The sequence below is a fragment of the Magallana gigas genome, chromosome 2 (genome assembly GCF_963853765.1).
Source record: "Magallana gigas chromosome 2, xbMagGiga1.1, whole genome shotgun sequence".
Classification (NCBI taxonomy): Eukaryota; Metazoa; Mollusca; class Bivalvia; order Ostreida; family Ostreidae; genus Magallana; species Magallana gigas.
In genome coordinates, this window is record NC_088854.1 from 58,936,605 (window position 1) to 58,959,772 (window position 23,168).

A 23,168-nucleotide genomic window follows, 5' to 3' on the forward strand; every position below is an offset into this window, starting at 1 on the left:
AATTGAGTAAAGAACAATAGGTGTGATTTGTGTTGTGACAGCAATTATAGTCTCTTTTCAATCCAAGATTTTACCTGGATTCTAACCTGTGTTTTATCAGCACATTAACGATGAAACAAAAGAATGTAGATATTTTGTTTTATTTTAGGATTAGTTACTAATAACTATCAGCATTTTTTTACTTGATAAGGTTTAAATTTGCACTCATTAATAAGAAAAACAATACATTTTTGTCTGTTTACATTAAATATAAAACTGAATGAGTGGAGGAAAAATTGTCAATCCCAACTGATTAAGTGGATAATTATAGGATGAAGGGGAAAACTACGGTCTTTTGGGGTACTCCGTATCTCTTTTTACAACTTAGTTGCAAAATAGCTTGTGTTGTTACCATTCTTTTTGCCTTTAGATCTTTGACAAAAATCGTGAAACACCCTGTATGACAAAAAAATATTTACCTTTAACATATTTTGCTTGTAAGGTGTGTTGAAAGTTCGGCATTTATAACACTGTAACACACACAGGGTATTCAAAAGTTAAAACGTCGACGAGTTTGATTATGACGTCAAAAACGTTAAACGGTGTAAACTGCAACATCACAAGCAAAATTCAGAGTTCACGCTTGTGGCTGTTACAGTGGCTCTTCCATTAATATGAACTATACTCTTAGGATAAAATATATATCACATTTACAGACACGGCAAGAAGTTAAAATGTAAATTTAAGCATTAAATCATTGTTTTTTGGAAGATACAGTCTTATAACTGCAGCGATGTGTGCATTACAATGTTATAACGCGCTACGGCTAATAATGGATATATACATTCTTTTTTACAAATAAGATAGTATTATATAGATTAACACATTGATTACGTCATGACTGAAAGTTGAACATTGTGCAAATTTTGACGTTTAATCGGAAACAATTGAACCCGCGGTGTCCATCCAAATGTAAATTATTATTATTTATTTTTTGCATCATGTATGGATATTTGTAATTTTTGTAACATATTCATTTATTTTAACTTTGAACCATTCAAGGCTTATTAATTATTGTACACAAATATGTCAAAGATACACACATATGCATGGCACTCAAAATGCGAAACAAGTATGCTTCAGAGTTACTGCAGAGCGCTTTGAAGAACAAAATACAGCTTTTACATCATATAAACTATAGTGTAATATAAAATAAATGTAAATATCAATTGTGATAGATGTTTTATTTATTTTATGGTCAATCCTTTCACAGGAACTGCGATACAGACTATTAAGCAATTATCTCTTCTGGTCTAATTCCCGTTTTGAACACATTTTTTTTTCGATACCTAATTTTTCAAATGTGTGCAAAACTGGAACAAACAGGACAATGATATATTACACCTGCGTCGAAGACTGGGGAACAGACACTACTGCGCAAATAAATGTAGTCCCTGTGTATTTTCACTTCCTATTTTAGGACACGCTTCATTTTGGCGTTTAATTATTGTGGATAGATTGAGTGCTCAAAATGGTGCCTATTTACCTGTAACTGGGATTGGAGAAAAAGCATACTTACAACCTGTTTATTAACCTGTGCTGTGATCAAACAAAAACTAAAAGCATGACATTGGGATTTATGTGTGCCATTTTGCCTAGCCTCAGCTTACTTGGTAAGTATTCATGTTTTATATTAATTTGTCATTTTATCACACGCATTTTCAACATTGAATGTTTTAAATACCCTATCTACAAGAATGTTTTAAAGACCCTATCTGCAATATTTCAATTTCTTTGAGGAAAAAATATGCATTACTTTTTGAGATATATACATTTCTTACTTTTAAACCTAGTGTCTTTAAGCTGCACCCTACTTTGAAAAGTTTTGAACCGTTCTAAAAATTGGTTTACATAGTTCACTACGGATATAATATCCAAACGGGATATCAATTATCATTGCAGATAATGATTTTTTTTTTAATTTGCAAGATATAAATCATGAATTCTCCAGACAAATATCAAACTTTTGGTTAACAGGAGTTTTTGAAACCATGTTGCTAGGAAAATTACTTCAGTATGGCAGTTTTACAACTCCCTTGGTAGGGGGATTGGAACAAATATATGTGTAGTTATCATGTAAATATAAAATTATTAAAATAAAAAAGCAAACGACCATAATTAAAACGTATACAAGATCTATCATTTTCTGTCACCAACAAAAGATCATAGATGTCAAAAAATAATACAATGTGTTAAATGGAGACCTATCTGATCAAAGATGATACTTTACTTTTCATATGTTTTATGTAAATTATTTTCAGTATCCACAAGAGGTTTTCATTATCATAAATGTTAAAAACTTAGCAATAAGCTTTAACATAGTTTATATAATATTTTTTTGGTAGTGGGGGTCTTTAGAATGATTTTTTGGTAGGGGTAAAGAGGGAGTTAAGGAGGAGGGGGCTAAATAAGTATGAAATAGGGAAAGCGTATAATTTATAAAATGGATTTAAGACTAAGACTATGATGTTCTTTCATTCTTTATGAATTTTATCCTCAGCATATGCACAGAACATTGAGATACAAGCTTTCCCGTCGACGGTTAATTTCAGGGAGAATGATCTGGTCATCGTGTGTTCCATCACCAATCCTTCACAACTTGCTTCAGTGTTCTTCATACAGCTACTGAAGAACTCCAGTACATTGTTTGATGATGTAGTGTCAGTAGCTACAGGACAAACTCCGCCAATTCAATGGAAGGACTCTACATTACAGTACAGAGCCTCAGCCACTGGAAGTCTAGACTCACCAAGTACTGCACAACTGAGATTTACGATAGACAAAAACAGAGTGATATGTCCTTCTGACTTTAATGTATACAAATGTAGAATGTCTGGGTTGACTACTGTTGTGTCAGAGGCAGTTACACAGGAGACAACTCCAATAACTATTTCCTACATTGGTATGCACTATTTACCGAATTTATTCAATAATTACTGGTACTTGTTCATGTACCTATTAACAAAATGCAATTGTTTTCATGAATTGAAATTGCTTATATAGAAGATGATGTAAAATGAATTAATACTCTGACATTATTTTCCCACCATGATACTTCGTCATAACACTATTTCCTTTAGAATTCTTTACCTTGGGGTTATGAAGTTTTGACCCACAATACGGTACCTTTGTTTTAGGGATTCAAAATGTGTTCCCTTTTCCCACAACTGCTACACACCAAGTGTTATTAAAGGTAGTTTATGACAAAAAAAGATAAATGTTCACATTTGTAGGAGCGACATTCAACAACGGACAAAACGCAGATATAGCAATAGATCATCTGAGTCATATGGGTGTTCATATGATTAAACATTGTGACGCTATAGCCTTAAGGTGGTATGGGACACGTCCATGTTGTGAGGTATTGTTTATCGAAATAAACAATAAAATAAAGTGTAATTATATAAGTAGTTTCTTTCCAAAAATGGTTACCTAACTCCGTAGCGCAGTGGGTTAGAGGGTTTACTACGAACCTGTAAGTCATGAGTTCGAATCCCGCTGGGGTTTTTACAATTTTTACCTTTTCAAATATTTTTAAAAGCTATTTTTGGTTAAATGTTGTAAAATTTGAAAATGCTAAACGGGTGTAAGTTTTTCAATTATATAGTACATGTACTTTAATACACATTTATATCGACAGATGTCCCATACCACCTTAATTATAAAAAGCTAAATTTTGACCCAACTTTCTCAATATGCTATTTCATTGTGAGTCAAGTTTGTCAAACTATGTCCTCTCGGGCCCTTGGTTGATCTACAAATGGAGAAAAATGATCCAAATGACATTGGTTCTACAAAAATATACAGGCATTATATAACTAAGTTGGTATTCTCTAGGTGAAAAAAACTAACCCGGGTCAGTCTTCTACAGGTGTTAAGTATTTACATCGGCATAAACTATCAACGCGTTTGATAGTGAATTGTTTTATTCGAGTTTTAGCTTTGCCAACTGTAATTGAACTGCCTCGAGTAAAAATCATCAATGGAATCTTTGATACACCAAAAAGACAGTTTTCTGTTGGAACTGCAATAATGTTGACCTGTCAAGGAGAGGTTGGAACTGACCCAAGCAAAGTATGAATAAATCCATAAAAACATTGCTAAAAATAAAATATCTGATTTAGGCTATAATGCGGGCTATAAAACAGTTTATGATTACATTTCAGACAATTAGATGGTGTGCCCAAAGGACCAAAGAATTTAGTTTCACAGGATTTGCCCAGACCCCGATCGACTCAGAGGCTTCTCCATCAGGCTGTATGTTCACAAGGTCCAGTACCATCACATACAACCTAACCAGTCAAGACACCTTCACAAGATTCTTGTGCGAGTCTGGAGATTCCGGTTTGTGTGGTACAGGGACGGCCATACAATATGTCAACATCAGCATTACTGGTTAGCTCATAGTTTATTTTTCTACAATTTAACTCTTGCTGCAATGCTTCATATGATTGGCTAACCAAATTGTTTCATTTATATTGTATAGCATTACTTGCCTAGTTCATAATACAACGCGTGGGCAAGATATTTATACAACGCGTGGGCAAAAGCGTTTTAATCCGTTTGACGTTACATTTTACCTTTGTACAAATCAACGTCACTTTTTAAAATAATGATCAAAATGTTTTAAATCTACCTGTTAATAATTGAATTGAGGAATATATTTAGTTTTATAAATATTTTGTGTAAGACATGTATCGTATAGGTGGAAATCATGTTTATTTCTTAAATAATCATTGATATTTGTAACAATTTTTGCACGGCTTTGACAAGTTTGCTTGGTATATTTCGTGCTCTTCTCTCTATATTTTTTCCATAGATTGTTTGGTATGATGTTCCAAATGTAACACACATAATACCTTGATTTTCTCAGAAGTTTCATATACGAGTATAAAGTGTAATTCTGTTAACACACTACCATTTCATTTTTAACAAAAATTATATATGTTTGAAGAAAATCAACTGTAATGAATGTCCATGTACAAATCCATTTTCCTTTTACGACGAATTTATATGTCATTTAAATCAAATGCAAATGTTCTTGCATAATATTCATAAACATTAACATAAGTGTCTTATCAAAATACATACCATTCATGATCTTAGATTTTATAATTTTATCTATACTGGTTGTGTGACAAAATGTAATTTATATTTTGTCTTGAACAATTCAGGAGAGCATGAAATAAGTTCCATTTATACAAAAACAGCATTTATAACATTGTACCTATCTGCTCAAATTATCTACAATTTTGAAATAAATTGATTTTATTATTTGTCTATGTCACATATAAATAACTCTACGTCATTCCCTTTACCAATTACAGAATGGTCCTACACTACCAATAATCCTACAATAGATGGTATGTAATCAAGTTTAAGTATAAACAAGATTATTTATCATTTCAAGTGCATCAGCAAGAACTAAACACTATAACACAATTATCAACATTTTGACCAAACTTAATATCTGTCAACTTTATAGTACTGCATACTTGTGTTATAACTGTTTTTATCAAGGTATGTTGCCTACTTTTCGTAATTAATTGTAAATGTGATATAATTTAAACATTTCTTCGCGTTACTGAATAAAAAATGTTTATTAATTTAAGAAGGATCATCCGCCATCAATGTACCTACGACAGATGGTATGTATAACAATTAGGTCTATTCATGAACAGGGTTCTTCATTAATTTAAATTTTACTGTAGCTCAAAGTTCGTTACCAGCGTCATCTAGAATCTATTACAGTTCGCAATTTTTTAGTCATATTTTAAAAAAGATATAATGGAATCTTGGTTGCATGAAAGCTTCATTTTTTCTTCATTATATATCCTAATTTGTTTTTTTATTTTTAAAGAACTAAAGAAAGCCACAGTGAAATCCCTTTTGTAAATTTAATTAGTAAAGTATGAAGGAAAACAAAAAAAATATTTGTGTTCATATTCGTGTTAGTGTTTCAACTATATAAAAACTAGTAGCTTTTCCTGCTGTACAAAAGACTAAACCTCTTGCACTAAAATATGTCATATTTTGTATTGATAAGCATAAGGTTATGTTCTTTAGAATTATCTAAATCGCGATTGTTTGCAATGCTTACCACAATTTACTAAATATTCAATGCAACAGGTTGAGAGAGTCCTTTCTGTGTTATCATCCAATAAGACCACTACGAAATTTGCATTTCTTGTACTTTGTCATTTCGAATCGGTTTTGAAATAATTTTCAAATTTAAATGTCAATTTAAGATGAGTTTATGTTACAATAAAATCATTTACAGATGTGTTTGAATCCAACAATAATCTTACAACAGTATGTACAATAACTACAACATTAATCAGGCTTGGGGCAATGCTAAATGTAATGGAAATGCATTGCAATGCATTACATGTTTTCAAAGTAATGCTAGTAATTTGTAATGCCACAAAATTAGCATTACAAGTAATGGTAATGTAATTCATTACTTTCCAAAATCTAGTGTAATGCTGGCATTACATGGCATTACTTTGCATTACATTGCTTATTTATGCATGTTCACTTTAAAGGATGTGATGAATAAATTAAAAGTTGAAATTGAATTTGACTAAATTTATTTTTTAAGAAGAAAGAAATAATTCTTGAGATAAAAATGTTTAAAAAATTCATTTTTGAATTTTTAATATTACTAAATATAACAGCACAATTTCATAACATTTTTAAGAGTGTGTTGTTATTAAGAGTTTTTAATCATTTAAACAATTTACTCCAATTAGTTTGCACTTCAATAAGAAATGTGTCAACAACACACTATGCTCCCATGATAATCTAATTATCAAAACAATCTATTGTTATAAGAAGTGCTAAACACCCCATCCCCCTTCCCTTCGCTATGTCCCAATAGAAAAGGAGACAGACATGCACCTTTAAAAGCAAAATGAATACACTGTCCATCCATGATGAAAATCATTATCACTTCCAATATTATAATGTAGGAGATACAGATTTATTAATTATGAAATTAATAAATCTATAAATAAAAGTAATTAATTTATTGACAATTAAATTAATATAATTATGTTTTAATTATTGTACAAATAAACTTAAAACTTAATACTAAAGTATCTAATAAAATCTTTTATAAACTTAAAAATCTGGTCATGGTCAATTGAATAGAACAGGCAGCTATCTTGACCATGGTATAAATTGCCTTAGGGTTGTAATTAAGGTTCTGGCCAAATATATATTATGTATCAAGGCATTCAATTGGTTTTTAGTTTTGTCTTCTTTTTTTCTTTACCTGTCTTTGTAGTTTTTCATTTACTAAGGTGAACCTATAAGTTTATTTAAGTAAGTGTCACAACTTTATTTCTTTTTCAGGTCATTTTATATCAGAATATATTTGAATTTGATAAGTATTGGAATACTTTCAATCAGCTGATTGATTGTCATACACTGATTTGTATCACTGTGCAACATACTTGATTATAGCAAAGCTCCTTATGTGTTTATAGTTCGTAGAGTGAACTACCCACTTATTTCTCTATATTAAGACTTTGCTAGATCACGTAGATGTGAAAAACAAAGGTGACCCATGTTTGATAGTTCTGTTATGAACTCCCTCCTGTAAACATTTCAGTATATCAAAACTTTGAGAGTTCAAGTTGAGCTGCCCTCCTATATCAATCATTGCATTGTTGTATTATATTTTACTTATATCATTATTGTCCAATATGCCGCGTACTCAAGGTGATGAAGAGCAGGAACACGAGGAAGGTAACCCACATGCGGGAAAAGATGAAAAGGATGCCACAGCTGGTGGTTTATCAGAGAAAGATATGACAGAATTCTTCTCATTCTCCTCAGGTGAAGAGAAAGACTCATACGACTTATGGAAATATGAGGTCATTTGTCTCATGAAGGAATCTGATTCTGAACAGTCTATTCTTCAAGCTATTAGAAGGTCTGTAAAAGGTGAAGCCGCCAAGGTCATTATGAGATTAGGAGTTGGTGCTAATGTGCAAGAATTTCTGTCAAAGTTAGACAGTATCTATGGAAACGTGTTAGAGAAAGAGGATATTTTGGCTGAATTTTACAGCGCTAAGCAAAGGGACGATGAGACTTGTTCTGCATGGAGTTGTCGCCTTGAGGAAATTTTATGTAAAGCAATGAAGATGGGCAGAGTACAGGATCAGGCAGCAAACGAAATGCTGCGAACTATGTTTTATAAAGGTTTGAGGCAAGACCTTAAGGATATCAGTGGACACTTATACCACTCTATTACTGATTTTGATGAGTTACGGGTAGAAATCCGAAAAATTGAAACTGAGCATCCAGTTCAGAGCAGATCTAAGCCAAAACCTGCAACAGTAAAATCGGGTATATCTCAGGTTGATTCAACAAGTACCCTTGATACTAAGTTTGAAGATCTTCAGGCTAAGATTAAGCAGCTGAAGACATCTCTTTCATCTTACTATAGGCCCCCCTCTTATGGTTTTAATAACTACAGGGGTAGACCATCCTTCCAAAGAGGACAGAGAAGCTTCTCAGGACATGGTAGAGGATACACTCCCAGGATGCCTGAGCCGAGGATCACTGATGTAGATCCAAGACAACAGATGCCTCCAAGCACCAACAACACTGTCTGCTATAGATGCGGACAGGAAGGTCACATAGCCATTGGATGCAAGGTTAGGATAGATCACAGAAGGAATTTAAACTTCAGACGGCCGACTTCCGGGGACAAGGGTCCGGCCGGCAGAGACATGGTCCCATCCACTCGCAAATAGTAGGAACAGCCAATGAACTTCAAGTCACTATTAATGGAGTATAATGTTTAGCACTGATTAATACAGGTGCAACAGTATTTACAATATCCCAAACATTTTATTTTCAGAATCTGCAGGGAAAGACATAACTGCATGCATTAGAAGAGCAGATTGATATTGAGTGTGCAGATGGGCAGATGATGCCTTACTTGGGATTTGTAATTGTAGACTTATCCACTTATGGACTTTCAACACTAGAAGTTTTGAGACAGTGTATGTTTTTGGTTGTTCCAGATAGTCAGTACAATGCTAAAGTACCTGTTCTGATTGGAACAAATAGTTTAAGCCATTTGCTAGAAGTTACCCGATCAGAGCATGGCTCTCGATTTTTACAAGATGCTGACTTGCACGCATTATGATACTTAGCTTTTCGATGTTTAACTTTGATGAAGAAACAGATTCAGAGGAATAGAAGTCGACTCGCTATTATGAAGTCAGCAGAATCTTCAAGAATCATCATACCACCCAATGGTCTAGTGGTTATACATGCTTACCTTGACAAGAAGATTCCTTACCACAGAGTTCTAGCTATGCTGCATCCGACACACAAGTCTGGCATTCCAACTGACCTGGATATAACTCGGAGTATAACTTTACATTACTATGATTTTAAAGAGTCTAGTATTATCCCAATAGAGGTAAGTAATGTAACAATGCAGACCGTGTCAGTCCCCCTTAAGGACTTTTATGTGAAATGCAGCCAGTTTCTATCACAGATACAGTCAAAGCTGAACCGAGTCCTCCATTGAAGTGTATACTTGATAAGGTAAGTATTTCAGATTCCCTCACTGATTCGGAGAAACAAGAATGTCAAGAACTTATTGCAGAATACCAAGACATTTTCTCAACAAGTTCTACTGACATTGGTAGTACAGACAAAGTACACCATTATATAGAGTTGACAGATCCTACTCCTTTTAAGCAGAAATATCGGCGTATACCCCCAGCAATGATAGAGGAATTAGGCAGCATATACAGGAACTTTTAGCTGCAGGAATTATAAGGCCTTCACACTCGCCATTCTCATCTACTGTCGTTTTGGTGAAAAAACATGATGAATCATTGAGAATGTGAGTTGACTACAGACAGCTGAATCAGAGGACAGTAAGAGATAATTACGAACTGCCTAGGATAGATGAAATCCTTGATTCTCTGTCTGGAAACAAGTACTTCTCTGTCCTGGATATGAAATCTGGTTACCACCAAATTGAGATCCTGGAGAAACACAAGCAAAGGAAAGCTTTTACTGTGGGGCCATTAGGTTTTTTCGAATTTAACAAGATGCCTTTCGGCTAATGCCCCAGCAACATACCAACGGTTGCAAGAACAGTGCTTAGGTGATCTTCATTATAAGACTTGTTTCATTTACTTAGATGATGTAATCATCTTTTCTAAGACAGTCAAAGAGCACATTGATCGACTTAAGCAAGTCCTTGAGAGATTTAGAGACTTTCGATTGAAATTGTCTCCCAAGAAATGTTCCTTCTTTATGAAAAGGGTAAAGTACATAGGCCACATTGTCATTGAAGATAGGATACAAGCAGACCCTGAGAAAGTAGACAAAGTGAGAGATTGGCCTACACCTAAATCTCCTGAATATGTTTGGCAGTTCCTCGGCTTTGCAGGGTATTATAGGAAATCCATTCAAGATTTTTCCAAGATTGCCCGCCCTTTAATTAATATAATGGCAGTTGGGAAGAAGCCTAGAGGAAAACAAAAGCTGCCAACATCTACTTGGAATTGGGGACCAAGTCAGGAGAAGGCCTTTGCTCTACTGAAAGAGACATTAACTTCAGCGCCAGTACTTGGTTATCCCGAGTTCAATTCCCCATTTGAGCTTGATACAGACGCTTGTCAAAGTGGCTTAATGGCAGTCCTGTACCAGGAACAGAAAGGTGTTAAAAGGGTCATAGCATATGCTAGTAGGGGACTTAGTAAGCCAGAACGAAATTACCCAACTCATAAGTTGGAATTTCTCGCATTAAAGTTGGCGATTACAGAGAAGTTCTCTGATTATCTGACAGGTCAGACATTTTCTGTTTTTACTGACAATAATCCCCTCACATATGTACTGACATCTGCTAAGCTTGATGCAACTGGGCACCGTTGGGTTGCAGCTTTGTCATCCTATAACTTCAGCATCACATACAAACCTGGTAAGTCAAATACTGATGCTGACCTGCTATCTAGACTGCCATCTAAGATGGAGACTATGGATGGAGATAGGGTCAGAGCAGTTATGGATGAAAAGCAGCCCTACATTGAGACCCTCCCAGTTCCCCCTTCTGTATGCCAGAAATTATAGACTGCTGATATACTAGAGAAGTTTGACAGACATATCGATCTTAAGCTGATCCAGAGGGAAGATCCTGTTATCTCCACTATTATAGACTATATCAGACAAGGAAAGAGACATCCAAAGAAAAGAACTCAGCCAATAGTGAGACTGAAGCTATTTTACATCAAAACTTTAAGAAGTTAGAGTTAGAAGACAGCCTTCTAGTCAGGGTGACACAGAGAGATGGAGTTGTACAGAAGCAGTATGTTGTGTCATGTGCATACAGTCAGTTGATTATGCAGTATTTGCACAACAACAAGACAATAGCTTTAGTCTAGTCAGAGAAAGATTTTATTGGCCTAGGATGTATCCAGACATAGTTAAGTGGATAAATGACTGTGGAAGATGCATAAATTCAAGACACCTGATAATCACGAGCATCCCTTGTTAACATCACAACAACAGAACCCTTGGAGTTGGTATGCATGGATTACTTGACAGTGGAACCATCAAAAGGAAACATCCAGAATATATTAGTTATGACAGACCATTTCACCAAGTTCTAATTGCAGTGCCAACTAGGAATTAAACTGCAAGAACAACTGCAGAGGCCATTTTTAATGAGTTTATTGTACATTATGGATTGCCGAGAAAACTTCACTCAGATCAAGAAGCTAACTTTGTAGTAACATCATTAATGAACTATGTCAAATCACCGGAATTTCCAAATCAAGAACCACTCCATAAAATCCCATGGGAAATGGAATTACAGAAAGATTTAACCGTACTTTAGTTTCAATGCTAGGAACTTTAGGTCCAGAACAGAAACATAATTGGAGGAAATACATTTATTCATTGGTACATGCCTACAATTCAACTATTCATGATTCAACAGGTTATTCATCCTAATTTTTGATGTTTGGAAGAGACCCAATTCTGCCCATTGATTAAGTTTTTGGTTTAAACAGAAATAAGGTTAAGAACTCAACAACTTAAGCATATATAGAAAATTTGAAAGATAGACTCCAGAGTGCATATCAGAAAGCAAAGACAGCAATAAAGAATTCCCAGGAAAAACAGATGTCTAACTATGACTCTAAGATCAGAGGAGTTTCTTTAAAAGAAGGTGATAGGGTTCTCGTTCGTGTTGTCAAGTTTGATGGAAGACATAAGATTCAAGACAGATGGGAAGATCATCCTTATTATATCATCAGTCAGCCTAACAGAGATATCCCAGTTTTCAAAGTCAACAGAGAGGATGACCAAGGGAAAGAAAGAGTTCTTCATAGGAATCTCTTGCTCCCTATTGGATCAAAGTTGACGTCACCTGTTTCAGCATCTAGGATTAGGAAAAAGAAAACTGAGGAAACTGAGGTTGAGGAATCCATCCATCATTAGGTAGAGTCTGATGATGACAGTATTTATCTGACAGCGGAATATCCTGTACAGAACAAAGATACGTCTGAGGATGGAAGCATTCCCACTTTAACTGGTGACGATCAGGAAAGTGCGGAGTGCCTGGAGGAAGGATAAAGGGAGGACGTTCCTAATCAGAACACAGAGGCATCTGATGATCCTGATACCAGCAGTAGCAGTAGGAGTTGTATTTCAGGAGTTCCTGATGATACTCAGGATTAAATAAAAGAAGATGATGATGCTGATGATGATGATCAGAATATCCAAAGAAGGTCAACAAGAGTTAGACAAAAGCCAAAATGGATGAAAAACTTTGTATGCAGTCAGTTAGCATTCAAACCAACCAAATGGAAAGAGAAAGTGTTATGCTTTGAGGAAATGGCATCGGGATTGAAGGAAATGGACAAAGAAATGTCAAAAGAGTTTTTAAAAATGCTTATCAAGAAATTTTGATTGTATTGTTTTCAGATTTATATATCTGATTTTATTTTATTATTTTTTTGCAAACTCAGAATTGGTAAGTCTCCTTTAAATGACGTGGAAGTCATTTTAAAAGGAGGGGTAGTTTGTAGGAGTTACAGATTTATTTATTATGAAATTAATAAATCTATAAATAAAAGTAATTAATTTATTGATAATTTAATTAATATAATTATGTTTTAATTATTGTACAAATAAATTTAAAACTTAATACTAAAGTGTCTAATAAAATCTTTTATAAACTTAAAAATCTGGTCATGGTCAATTGAATAGAACAGGCAGCTATCTTGACCATATGGTATAAATTGCTTTAGGGTTGTAATTAAGGTTCTGGCCAAATATATAATGTATCTAAGTATTCAATTGGTTTTTAGTTTTTTCTTCTTGGATTTTATTGGTTGTTGATATTTCCCTCCAAATTCTTGGAGCTGGTTTGTCATATTTTCTTTGTCACATCAAAGAGAGTTGAGGTTTTTTGTAATCTGAAAGCTGACTTTTGAAACGTAACAAACTCTACCATTTGGTAAGTTAACATTACTAATTCTAATAATTTTGATTAATAGTTATACATTTCATTAACAGAGAATTCTGTAATTTTGCCAAATTAAAACAATAGCTCATGCACGGTAAGAGTAAATGATTTTGTGAGATATCAACTTAATAGATAAGAATAACATGAATATGTTCACTGTTTTTATCCTTTGATATTGTGAACATAGCTACAAGTTTATTAATGTAAACTTTACAATAATTTGTAGTTACCATACCAGATAGTATATACCATAAGGTTGTAATACTGTACAAGAGCGCATTCCCATAGAATGGTATCTTTAGCTGTGTTTTATGATTTAAAATAATATAGTGATGTCTTTATCTGTTTATAGACTTTACAGATGAATATCATTGTAAACCTATTTTTAGATACATGAATTAATACATAATGTAATTCATACCTGTATAATGGATTAATGTAAAGAGTTGTTCCCCTTTAGCGCAACTTGCTCCTATTGTAATATTTTTATGCCGTATATTTATATTGTTGTTATTCATTGTTGGGCTATTCATTTGTTTACCATCTATCTCTATAAATACTGGAGATGCCCAGAACCAGAACAGGCGTTGTTTGATTTCTTCAACATTCAACAAATATACCCCCTGTTACAATAACCCATTTGAAAATAATGTTCCTTACTTTCTCTCTCTCTCTCTCTCTCTCTCTCTCTCTCTCTCTCTCTCTCTCTCTCTCTTGTATATTAAGTACACTGTACATTAGTTTGGACTGATAGAAAATACAAGATTCATATCCTAAGATAAAGATTGTCAAACAGTACTTTTCAGTCCAAGCTTCGAATGCTCCTGTAAAACATTTATTTAGTATAGCTGGGAAGATTTTCAAACTAGCAGGATGCAGTTAAAAGAAGAACCCTTTGAAACGTTGATCATAAAGTGCAACAGCAATCTTTTGTCTTAAATTGTCCTCAGTAGAAAGAAATACGATTCAAATACAATATCTTAAGAAATATAACTGGGAAAAACCATCTGTTTATGAAATAATACAATTAAGTGTCGAAATTAGAAAGATTTGTGTAATCTGGGGAAATATCTCTATTTAGCTTTTGATAACCGCAACATTAATCCATAAATTGTTTTTTTGTTATGCATGTAATTCTGTGTCTCTATTTCGTATCCTACATTGCATCATGCCAAATGTCTATAAATATCATTTTACTTATGTAATATGTTGTTCATAATGCCACAAGACGATTATATATTGAGCAAATAAAGAATGACTCTTGTATAGTCATTGAATTTGAACCTGATACTGAGCATGAACATGTATATATCTTAAAGAGTGTTTTATATTTGAAACATTTGCAAAAACTTTTTATGAGCTTTACTGTTATAAAACAAAGTAATGGTAATGCATTACTTTACTCATGTAATGGTAATGTAATGCATTACTTCAAGATAATCAAGTAATGGTAATGGTAATTTAATGCCCGAATTCATGAAATAATGGTAATGTAATGCATTACTTTACAATGTATTTCGCCCCAAGCCTGACATTAATACATATTCTAAGCCTTACAATTAACGATTGCATAATGCACATTTGAAATTAAATTTGTGACTCGAAATCAAGAAAATATAGGTGGTTTTCACAAATTAATTTATTATAAATTCATTTTTTAAACAATCTTCATAATTATATGAGTGGTTTTAGGTACATCAGCTGCTGGTACCATCTCTCGAGGACTGATGAGACTCACTGTACTCATTCTACACATTCTCCTTGCCGTCTAGTTCTTACCTATTTGCACATAACGATCAGGGACCTGCTACGAATATTGGACTAGGCCAAATTATACAATGAACTTGACCCAGATACTAACTATTGACTTTTATTTGTGAAGCGGTGTATCTTTGATTACAAAGACTTTTAATTTTGCTATATGTTTTGTGTTATGATGCGTAAGCTATAAATTTGCTGTCATTGATATTTCAACAAAAAGGCTTTTGAAACTTTTGTTAAGTTAAACCCTGAAAAAATGTCTTTTTATGTAACACAATAACTTTAAGAAGCAACTTATTCCAGCATATAGTATGTCTCAAAACTGTAAAGCTTTTTTTCGGGTGGTGTATTTTAAACTTCATAAAAATATATATGTCAGTTTTACAAAAGATATTATTGAAAAAGACCTTGAATTGAATTTTTTTCTATTTTCTTTTATATTTGTTGCTGAATATGTAATAATTATTAATGTTAATCAAGTGTGATGGCATTGCCATTTTGATCATATTATATTTCTACAACAAATGACTCATTGATAAAATGTTTTCATACGTTTGAAAAATATGGACACAAGACGTTTTATTTATTTTCATGATTAATTTTTTATTTAAAAAAATAAAACACCCTGTTGGCATTACTGAAAATTATTTAATAGATATCAATTTCATGCATTAATTCACACCAAATTTTCTACAATGTGTTACTCACAACCAAAACCCAATTTTCCACTTTATCATAAAAATATAAAAAATGGTATAAAATAATATAAAGAATTTGTCCTTCTTTGAAAACGGAAGCATGTTTCAAAAATGATACTCTAACGATCCATTAGATAAAATTTTTGGTGTAGTATTCCACCTTAAAGTTACGAGTGCTTGCTGTTTTGATAAGACCATACTGAAAAACAGTAATACTATTGTTTGCAGATAAAAACGTTTTTTATTTAAATGTTGAAAATTCATTCGAATAAAGATAATAAACGGCAGCTGACGTCCAAGATCCAAAGTCTTGGGATGCGTGTCCAGCTTGGGTTTGAACTCTTGACGTGCAAAACCGACTTAGCAGCTAACCAACTGACCGGTCAGGCAAGCTAGAAGTAATTTTATTTCGATGTAGCCATAGTACGGAGCCCTTTCATGCATTCACCCTGTATACGGTCTTTGAGATAAATGTAAAATTCAGGATTTTTCTCTAGGACAACTTCAACCAAACTTGGCACAGAGCATTGCTCTTTGTTTTTATCTATTTTGATGTTCAAGGGAACATATGTACATATATCTGAAAGAAAATTGAATGCAACTATTGACATGAAATAACATCATTTTTTTCTTAATGCCACCCGGTAAATTCAAAATTTACAACATGACTGTTATTTTACAAGTCAGTGCATCAGAAAATGGGACAGTGAAGCAGGTAGGCAAGATTGAAAAAAGTATTCCTTTAAATAAATGAACGGCATGTAACATCATTGGTCGGCATCGTAATACGAGAGCATAACGCTACATGCAATAACCATTATAAATATCATATAAAACACCGATTTGTTGGTTTCCAAAAACATAGCTTTTGTTTACATTTTGAATGCAGAAGTGAAAATTCTAATTCTAGACCTCAAATGAATGTGTTAAACGTTAGGAACTGTTTATTTATTCCTAAAATGAAAAAAAAAGATCAGCCTGAAAAAAGATGTTTTAATGGTAAATTGAACCTATGTCAACAAACACACGGCACAAGCCTTGTTTGCAAGACAAAGAATTGTGAGCTCTGTATCTTCCGTTAAACTTTACGACTGTCTCTCAAATTTAATTTTATTATTAATTAATTAATTAATTGGAAGGAAAAAAATTCAAGATAGCTGGTGTTCCACTCCATACAAACTTGCGAAATATCTCGGTGATAATGTGTATTCTATTCAGCTGGCAGATGGATTTGGCCCGATCAAGAACGTGACAAGGAAAGAGATCTTAGACACAGGTGAAAGAGTGAATTCGAGTGATGGATATTCCAGTTCTGAATGATCGGATCTTGAGCATATTCCAATTTCAAGCAACTCAATGATGCGATTGTGAATCTTGGTGCTACATTAAGTGCTACTTTAAGTGAATCGTGGGCAAGACAAAATCAGATGTAATTATGTAGTGTCACTGCTTTGGGTATATGTACCTGTACTTTTTGATAGTTAAATCTTTTATTATGTTTTATGCAACCCATTCATTGCTTTGGAAAGCAATGACAAAAAGGGGGGAAATGTGTAAGAGAGCAAAGTATATTTAACATCGGGTTCGAGATTCACATATACATTTTTTTATATAGGACACAGACCACAATTATTTTTCCCTCTTATTCCTTTATACAAAAATAAATCATATAAAAAATTCCACCGGCTCAAATGACTTCATATACAGCATACCTATAGAATGACACTAGTCCAACAACATATCCAAACTACAGGAAAATCAATGGAGAGGGAACTGAGATATGGCCCCTAAAATAACCCCTACCATGAAAAATTCACTTTCACTTTGGAATTTGTGTAAACATTGGCCTCTTTACAACCTTTCTATTGCGCCTGTAAAGATAATTTTTCTAAATTTTTTCCTGCCTGTATTTTTTTTCAAACCTTCTTCTTTCCATCCATGCCATAAAAGGAACCAAATTCGGCCATTTAGTACCCCTAGGAATTTTTAAAATAATACATACATTTTTAGAATGGAACTACTTGCGTGGTCAATGAGCACGGGGTAAAAATAGTGGTATATGACCTAATAAAGATTATATAAATATATTCTAGCAACAGCCATACTTTACTGTCACATCGATCCAATTTTAAGCTATATAAGCTATAATTGTGAATGCATCCACAGTAAGCAGGTTGGTATATGAGTAGGAAGGAAAAAACCCAATAAGACATTTTGAACTAAATAAAAAAGAATAAAGACAAAAAACACACGATGGGGAATTACACACCTACAAACAGGGACCGTGCTCTCTCTCTCTCTCTCTCTCTCACTCTCTCTCTCCTCTCTCTCTCTCTCTCTCTCTCTCTCTCTCTCTCTCTCTCTCTCTCTCAAAAATCTTTGACGTTCGTCCTAAAAATACCTAAATAACAATATAAGTTGACAATGATGCAAGGTATGTGTAATTCTTGCTGCGCTCGCCACAACGTTAGCACCGTAAAACATATTATCCTAATTGAATAACTGTAATAATATCAGTATTTGGTTTAAAGTAATTGAGTGGACCCTGAGGTCCACGCAGAAAATATATAAGCGAGGTTAAACCGGATGCTATGGGGAAAATTCAGCCTGAGCATGAGCTAGCTTCTTCCTGTGCGTAATGGGTAGCTCAGGGAACCAGGCTAGCACACGTTTATCGATATCTGAATCGGGATCGGGATTCCGTGCTATATGCACACATAAGTTCAAAGGCGCTGTAATTGTAAAGTTGTCGATAAACAATACAGAAACAAAGTATTCCTTTTAAAGAAATGATTGGCATGTGATATGAACTATCAGTATCATGAAATAAGTTAATGTTATGCCGAAACTACAACATGCATCAAAAAGCATAATTTGCAATGTTTTGTTGTTTTCCGAATACACATGTACAACTTAACTTTACTTTTATAGTAGGCGAGGCTAGAGAACTTCCCGATTAAATTTTTTTAAGCATTTAAGTATGACTGAATAATTATGTCACTGTATCAAAGTTTAAATCTCAAGAAAAATGCATCAAAATATCAAATATTTAATTTACACAAAGCTGTCACTGCATAGTTAACAAAGTAGTGCGAATCGTAATGTGTGTGCAAATAGTAGAATTCACCGAATGCCTGATACTTTACATGCAAACTTCATTCATAGATAGATCATAATTATTTTAGAAGTATGAATCCTTTAAATTCTGAGATAAAAAGTCAGGGCTATACATACATGTATACGTAATACAACGTACAAATTTAGTGGTTAAAAGCAGAGGGCTAGAGTCGGTGGAATATCTTAAGGCTTTTACGTTTTCGTTGGAAACACATGCAAATGGTCCACGTATTGTAGTCCTTTTTTAAAGGACAGCAACTTATTTTATATTGGTTAACAAGTTTTATAGTTTTGTGATTAGACTTTGCACTGATGAATATCCATCGGTATGTGTTTTAAAATGAGTCGTTTGTTTAAATCTTGAAATATGCCCTTGACTTAGACATGTACAGTATTGTCTTTTAAATGACACTGAAAATCATTGTAAGTTTCAATAAATATGAGTTGCAAATTTTTAAAAATGCTGTGTGGTCTCTATTGTCAAAGATTTAGCCAATTTAACTTCTGCAAATGTATTTTTTTTTATTTATTTAGTTTTTAATATTATTTTGATTTTTTACCTTTTAACTATCTATTGATCTTAATATAGAACTTGTGACTTTGAATAAATAAAATTATTTCCTTTGAACATTAACTGCATGTATTGACTTGTGTTAGTTTGTTACTTTATAAATCACAATTTATGTCACAAAAGTAGAGTTACAGTTACAAAAGATGATTATTACGACAAATTTAGATGATATTTACATTGCTTAAAAATTCATTATACTTTTCTTTATAAGGGGGTATGAAAAGTTTTAAACCATGTTTTCAATTAAACAAACACTCTTATAACTCTTAAAACTGTAAGGGAATATCATGTTAGATTCTCCAAATCTTATTGTGTCCCACTATCAATTTCCAAATTATTTATTTTTCAAATGCGTATAGGTTGAGGCCATCAAAAATACTAACCTTACGCATATTTTGTGTATTCTAGAGTGCTTAGTAACCTAATGTTAATTAACTCTGCTATGTGGTATTGATTAAAGTATCATATCATGTGTATTGATTAACTGCCGTAGTTAAAGTCAAAATTATATTACAGTCCGTTTATCGCCATTTTTTTGTATAAGTTCAGGAATTCGTTTCGTGAAATGAACAACATGACGTATTCACTCGTCTGGTCAGCTCTATTAAGTCTCATTTCACAAGGTAAGTACTTTTTTTTTGTCTGGAAACTTTGTCCAAACCAAGACATTGAAGAATAAGTCGCCATTTAAAAACTGTACTAAATCGATCATAAATCGAAAATAGATACCTTTCAGTGACATTAAATTCTTTTAGATTATAAGCTATTAATGTACCCATTTCAGTTCGTTCATTTTATAATAAGGATAAATACAACCAACTATGGTTCTGTATGTTGTTTTGTTATCATTTTAAGAAAAAACAAATTAAAATACGTTTAAAATAATTGTGAAATAAGTACACCATAACACTGATTATACCATATACTATATCTTATGATTTGAATATCAGTGAAGTATCATAAGCACAGTCAAGGTTTCAACCAGATAAAAGAAAGGCTTTATTTAAGATTTGTTTAGGTTTTCAAAGTCCTAACGACCATTAGACTTGAGACCGAGTACAATCTGAGTGGTGTGGCTTTTTGCAGCTGTTTATTTTCAAACAGTCGTAGGCGCAAAGTTTTAAATTTCTTCTGTGGTGTATTTATATTCAAATTAACATTTTCAACGTAACGTTTATAAGATGAGAAATTGTAATTTCATTTTCTTAATCGGGTAAAAATGCAGAACTAGCACTTACGACTTCATCTGTACGGTTTTGTTTACAATGGAAAAAGTTTTATAAAGAAGTTAAACTTGCTCAAAGTGGCCATAGGTTTTTTCATTACTTAAAAAAAATCCATATTTACATATACCCCAATAAGCTAAATTAAGAGAGATGGGGAATAAAAAAATCAACTTTGATATAATCCTAGGACCAAACTGAGAGGTCAAGATTTTTAAATTTCACAATTTGGTAAATTTTAACATCAGCTTTTAAATATTGCAAGAAAAGGAAAGTCTTTCCTTATTGAAATAAATTTAATTGAAATCTAAATATCATTAGGTCCAAATTACTTGACATACAATCACAATTCCTTTATCAAACAAGGCACCAAAAGTAGAGTTAAGGGTCTTTCAAACAAGACCAATATACGAGATACATAGTTATACTTAGTATTTTTTAAATTTTATCAAAAAGAAGCCTCAATAGACAAAGATGAAAGTCATTGGTTTTTGTTGTTCCTTTAATAATGTGCACCTTGTGGAACTTTCCTATTTGTCTCTCTTACGCCTCTAACAGTATTTCAGAAGGAAAACGACGATTATCTAAACAATATGAAAAAAAATCTCTGCAATGCTCTTTAATATGAATAGCGCCAAGTTGTCGGATATTTTACTTCTTTGTAACCATTGTAATAGTGTGCGTGTCCTACGAGAGAACCACAATTACCTAAAAATAATCTATAGGAAATTGGAATGAGCAGATCTTTAACTGATTTCCTATTCGACTACAACAAAACAACCAGTCCGAATGTGTTTAAAACATAGCGAAAATTGATACTGAATTGGAAGTACGTGATAAATAATTACTGGTGAGGAAGATATTTAACTGGTTACTTTCTGGTTTGTAAAGGTGAAATTAAATTTATTTGAATTATGAATCGTTCTCTGTCAAGAACAATGTTGAAGGTTTCATTTGTGTGTGTAGTTCTACCTACTTTCATTTTTCTTGGTAAGTATATATTAGTGACACATACATGCTGTATCCGGAAGTATTTATTTATATTTGGTTGCCATGAGTGTTAAGGAGTTCCCATAATAACACATGTAAAGCGAAATATTTCCATGATATCTTAGGTAAAATGAAATTAGTGGTTTGCTTTATACCTCTTAACTTGTCACCAGCGGTCAGACAATTTAGGCAGAGATAAAAAAGTTTATTCAAAGCCCCATACAGTTTTTGTTCAAAATTGAAAAAAAAAATAGATAAATTTCAGATTGATTCAATAAGAACGCTGATAACTTGGGTAACCACCTTTAACGTATACAAATTATCGAACACAATCAAAAAATACTTTTCGTATTAAATCGTGTAAATTTTAGCATAAATGATTTTTTAAAATTATTTTTGGCCATCAAAAGCTTCGAGTCACCTCTTTAATGCACACTCTTTTAAGTGTCAGTGAACACCTATTATCCTAATCTGTCAATAGAGCAAAACTATTTACTCATGTTTATTTTTTCTCACAAATCCTGATCAAAACAACAATAGCATCTTGCTGTTGAAGCCAATTTTTATGTAAACGCTTCAATGTCCTCTGAGAATTCTTCTATAATTTTTTCATAGTTTTACCATTTGTATGACTTTAACTAAAAAATAGTGAAACTGTTGCAAAGAGGTTATTATTACTTTAAGAGTACACATGTATGCCCTTAGCTGCAGGACTGTAGCTCGGTCTGAAAAAATTCGGATGGACGACCTGGGAGGTACAGTGCCTCCCATTGTAAAAAACTGCAATTTACTGCCCACATAAAAATGCGCTAGTTTTGGACTGATTAATCTCATTTACGAACATATTCTGTACAAATATTTGATTCCAAAAACTTCCACGGACATTTTACTACAAATATCGTCACTTCTCTTGCTTCTGAGAGTCTTTTAAACGCCATCACCAGCTCTGTAAATTAAAGTGGTGCAAGTTTGTTTACATCTAAAAATGGCGACTCTCGATCTCGATGCAAATTACCATACTTCATTTTCCGAGGTCGGTTATCAAATTTAAGAGAAAATCCAAGGCAGGTAAGGTAACGATATCAGTAGTACATTTGCTGAAGAATTTAATGGCACTAATTATTTTTACAGAATTTGTGTAAAAATAAGATTAATAAGTCCAAAACTAGCGCAATTTTTTTGTGCGCCGTAAATTGCAGTTTTTTACTATGGGAGGCTCTGTAGCTCCCAGGTCGTCCATCCGAATTTTTTCAGACCGG

At 33.1% G+C, this 23,168-nt stretch overlaps 2 protein-coding genes across 3 annotated transcripts in view; both read left to right on the forward strand.

Moving 5' to 3' along the window:
• Nucleotides 1–23,168, forward strand: part of LOC136269696 (uncharacterized) — a 96,849-nt gene that overhangs the window by 25,551 nt on the left and 48,130 nt on the right. The window lies entirely within an intron of this gene.
• Nucleotides 1,460–15,642, forward strand: LOC136273199 (uncharacterized). Of its 2 annotated transcripts, none has more exons than XM_066077521.1 (7): nucleotides 1,460–1,652; nucleotides 2,540–2,941; nucleotides 3,974–4,113; nucleotides 4,206–4,434; nucleotides 5,367–5,402; nucleotides 5,652–5,687; nucleotides 15,242–15,642. In XM_066077521.1, exons 1-7 carry the CDS (start codon nucleotides 1,604–1,606, stop codon nucleotides 15,319–15,321), a joined length of 972 nt encoding a protein of 323 aa, XP_065933593.1. In that variant the 5' UTR covers nucleotides 1,460–1,603; the 3' UTR covers nucleotides 15,322–15,642. The 2 variants fall into 2 exon arrangements, with proteins under 2 accessions (XP_065933593.1, XP_065933594.1); XM_066077522.1 differs by having other exon boundaries at nucleotides 3,980–4,113; nucleotides 15,242–15,638.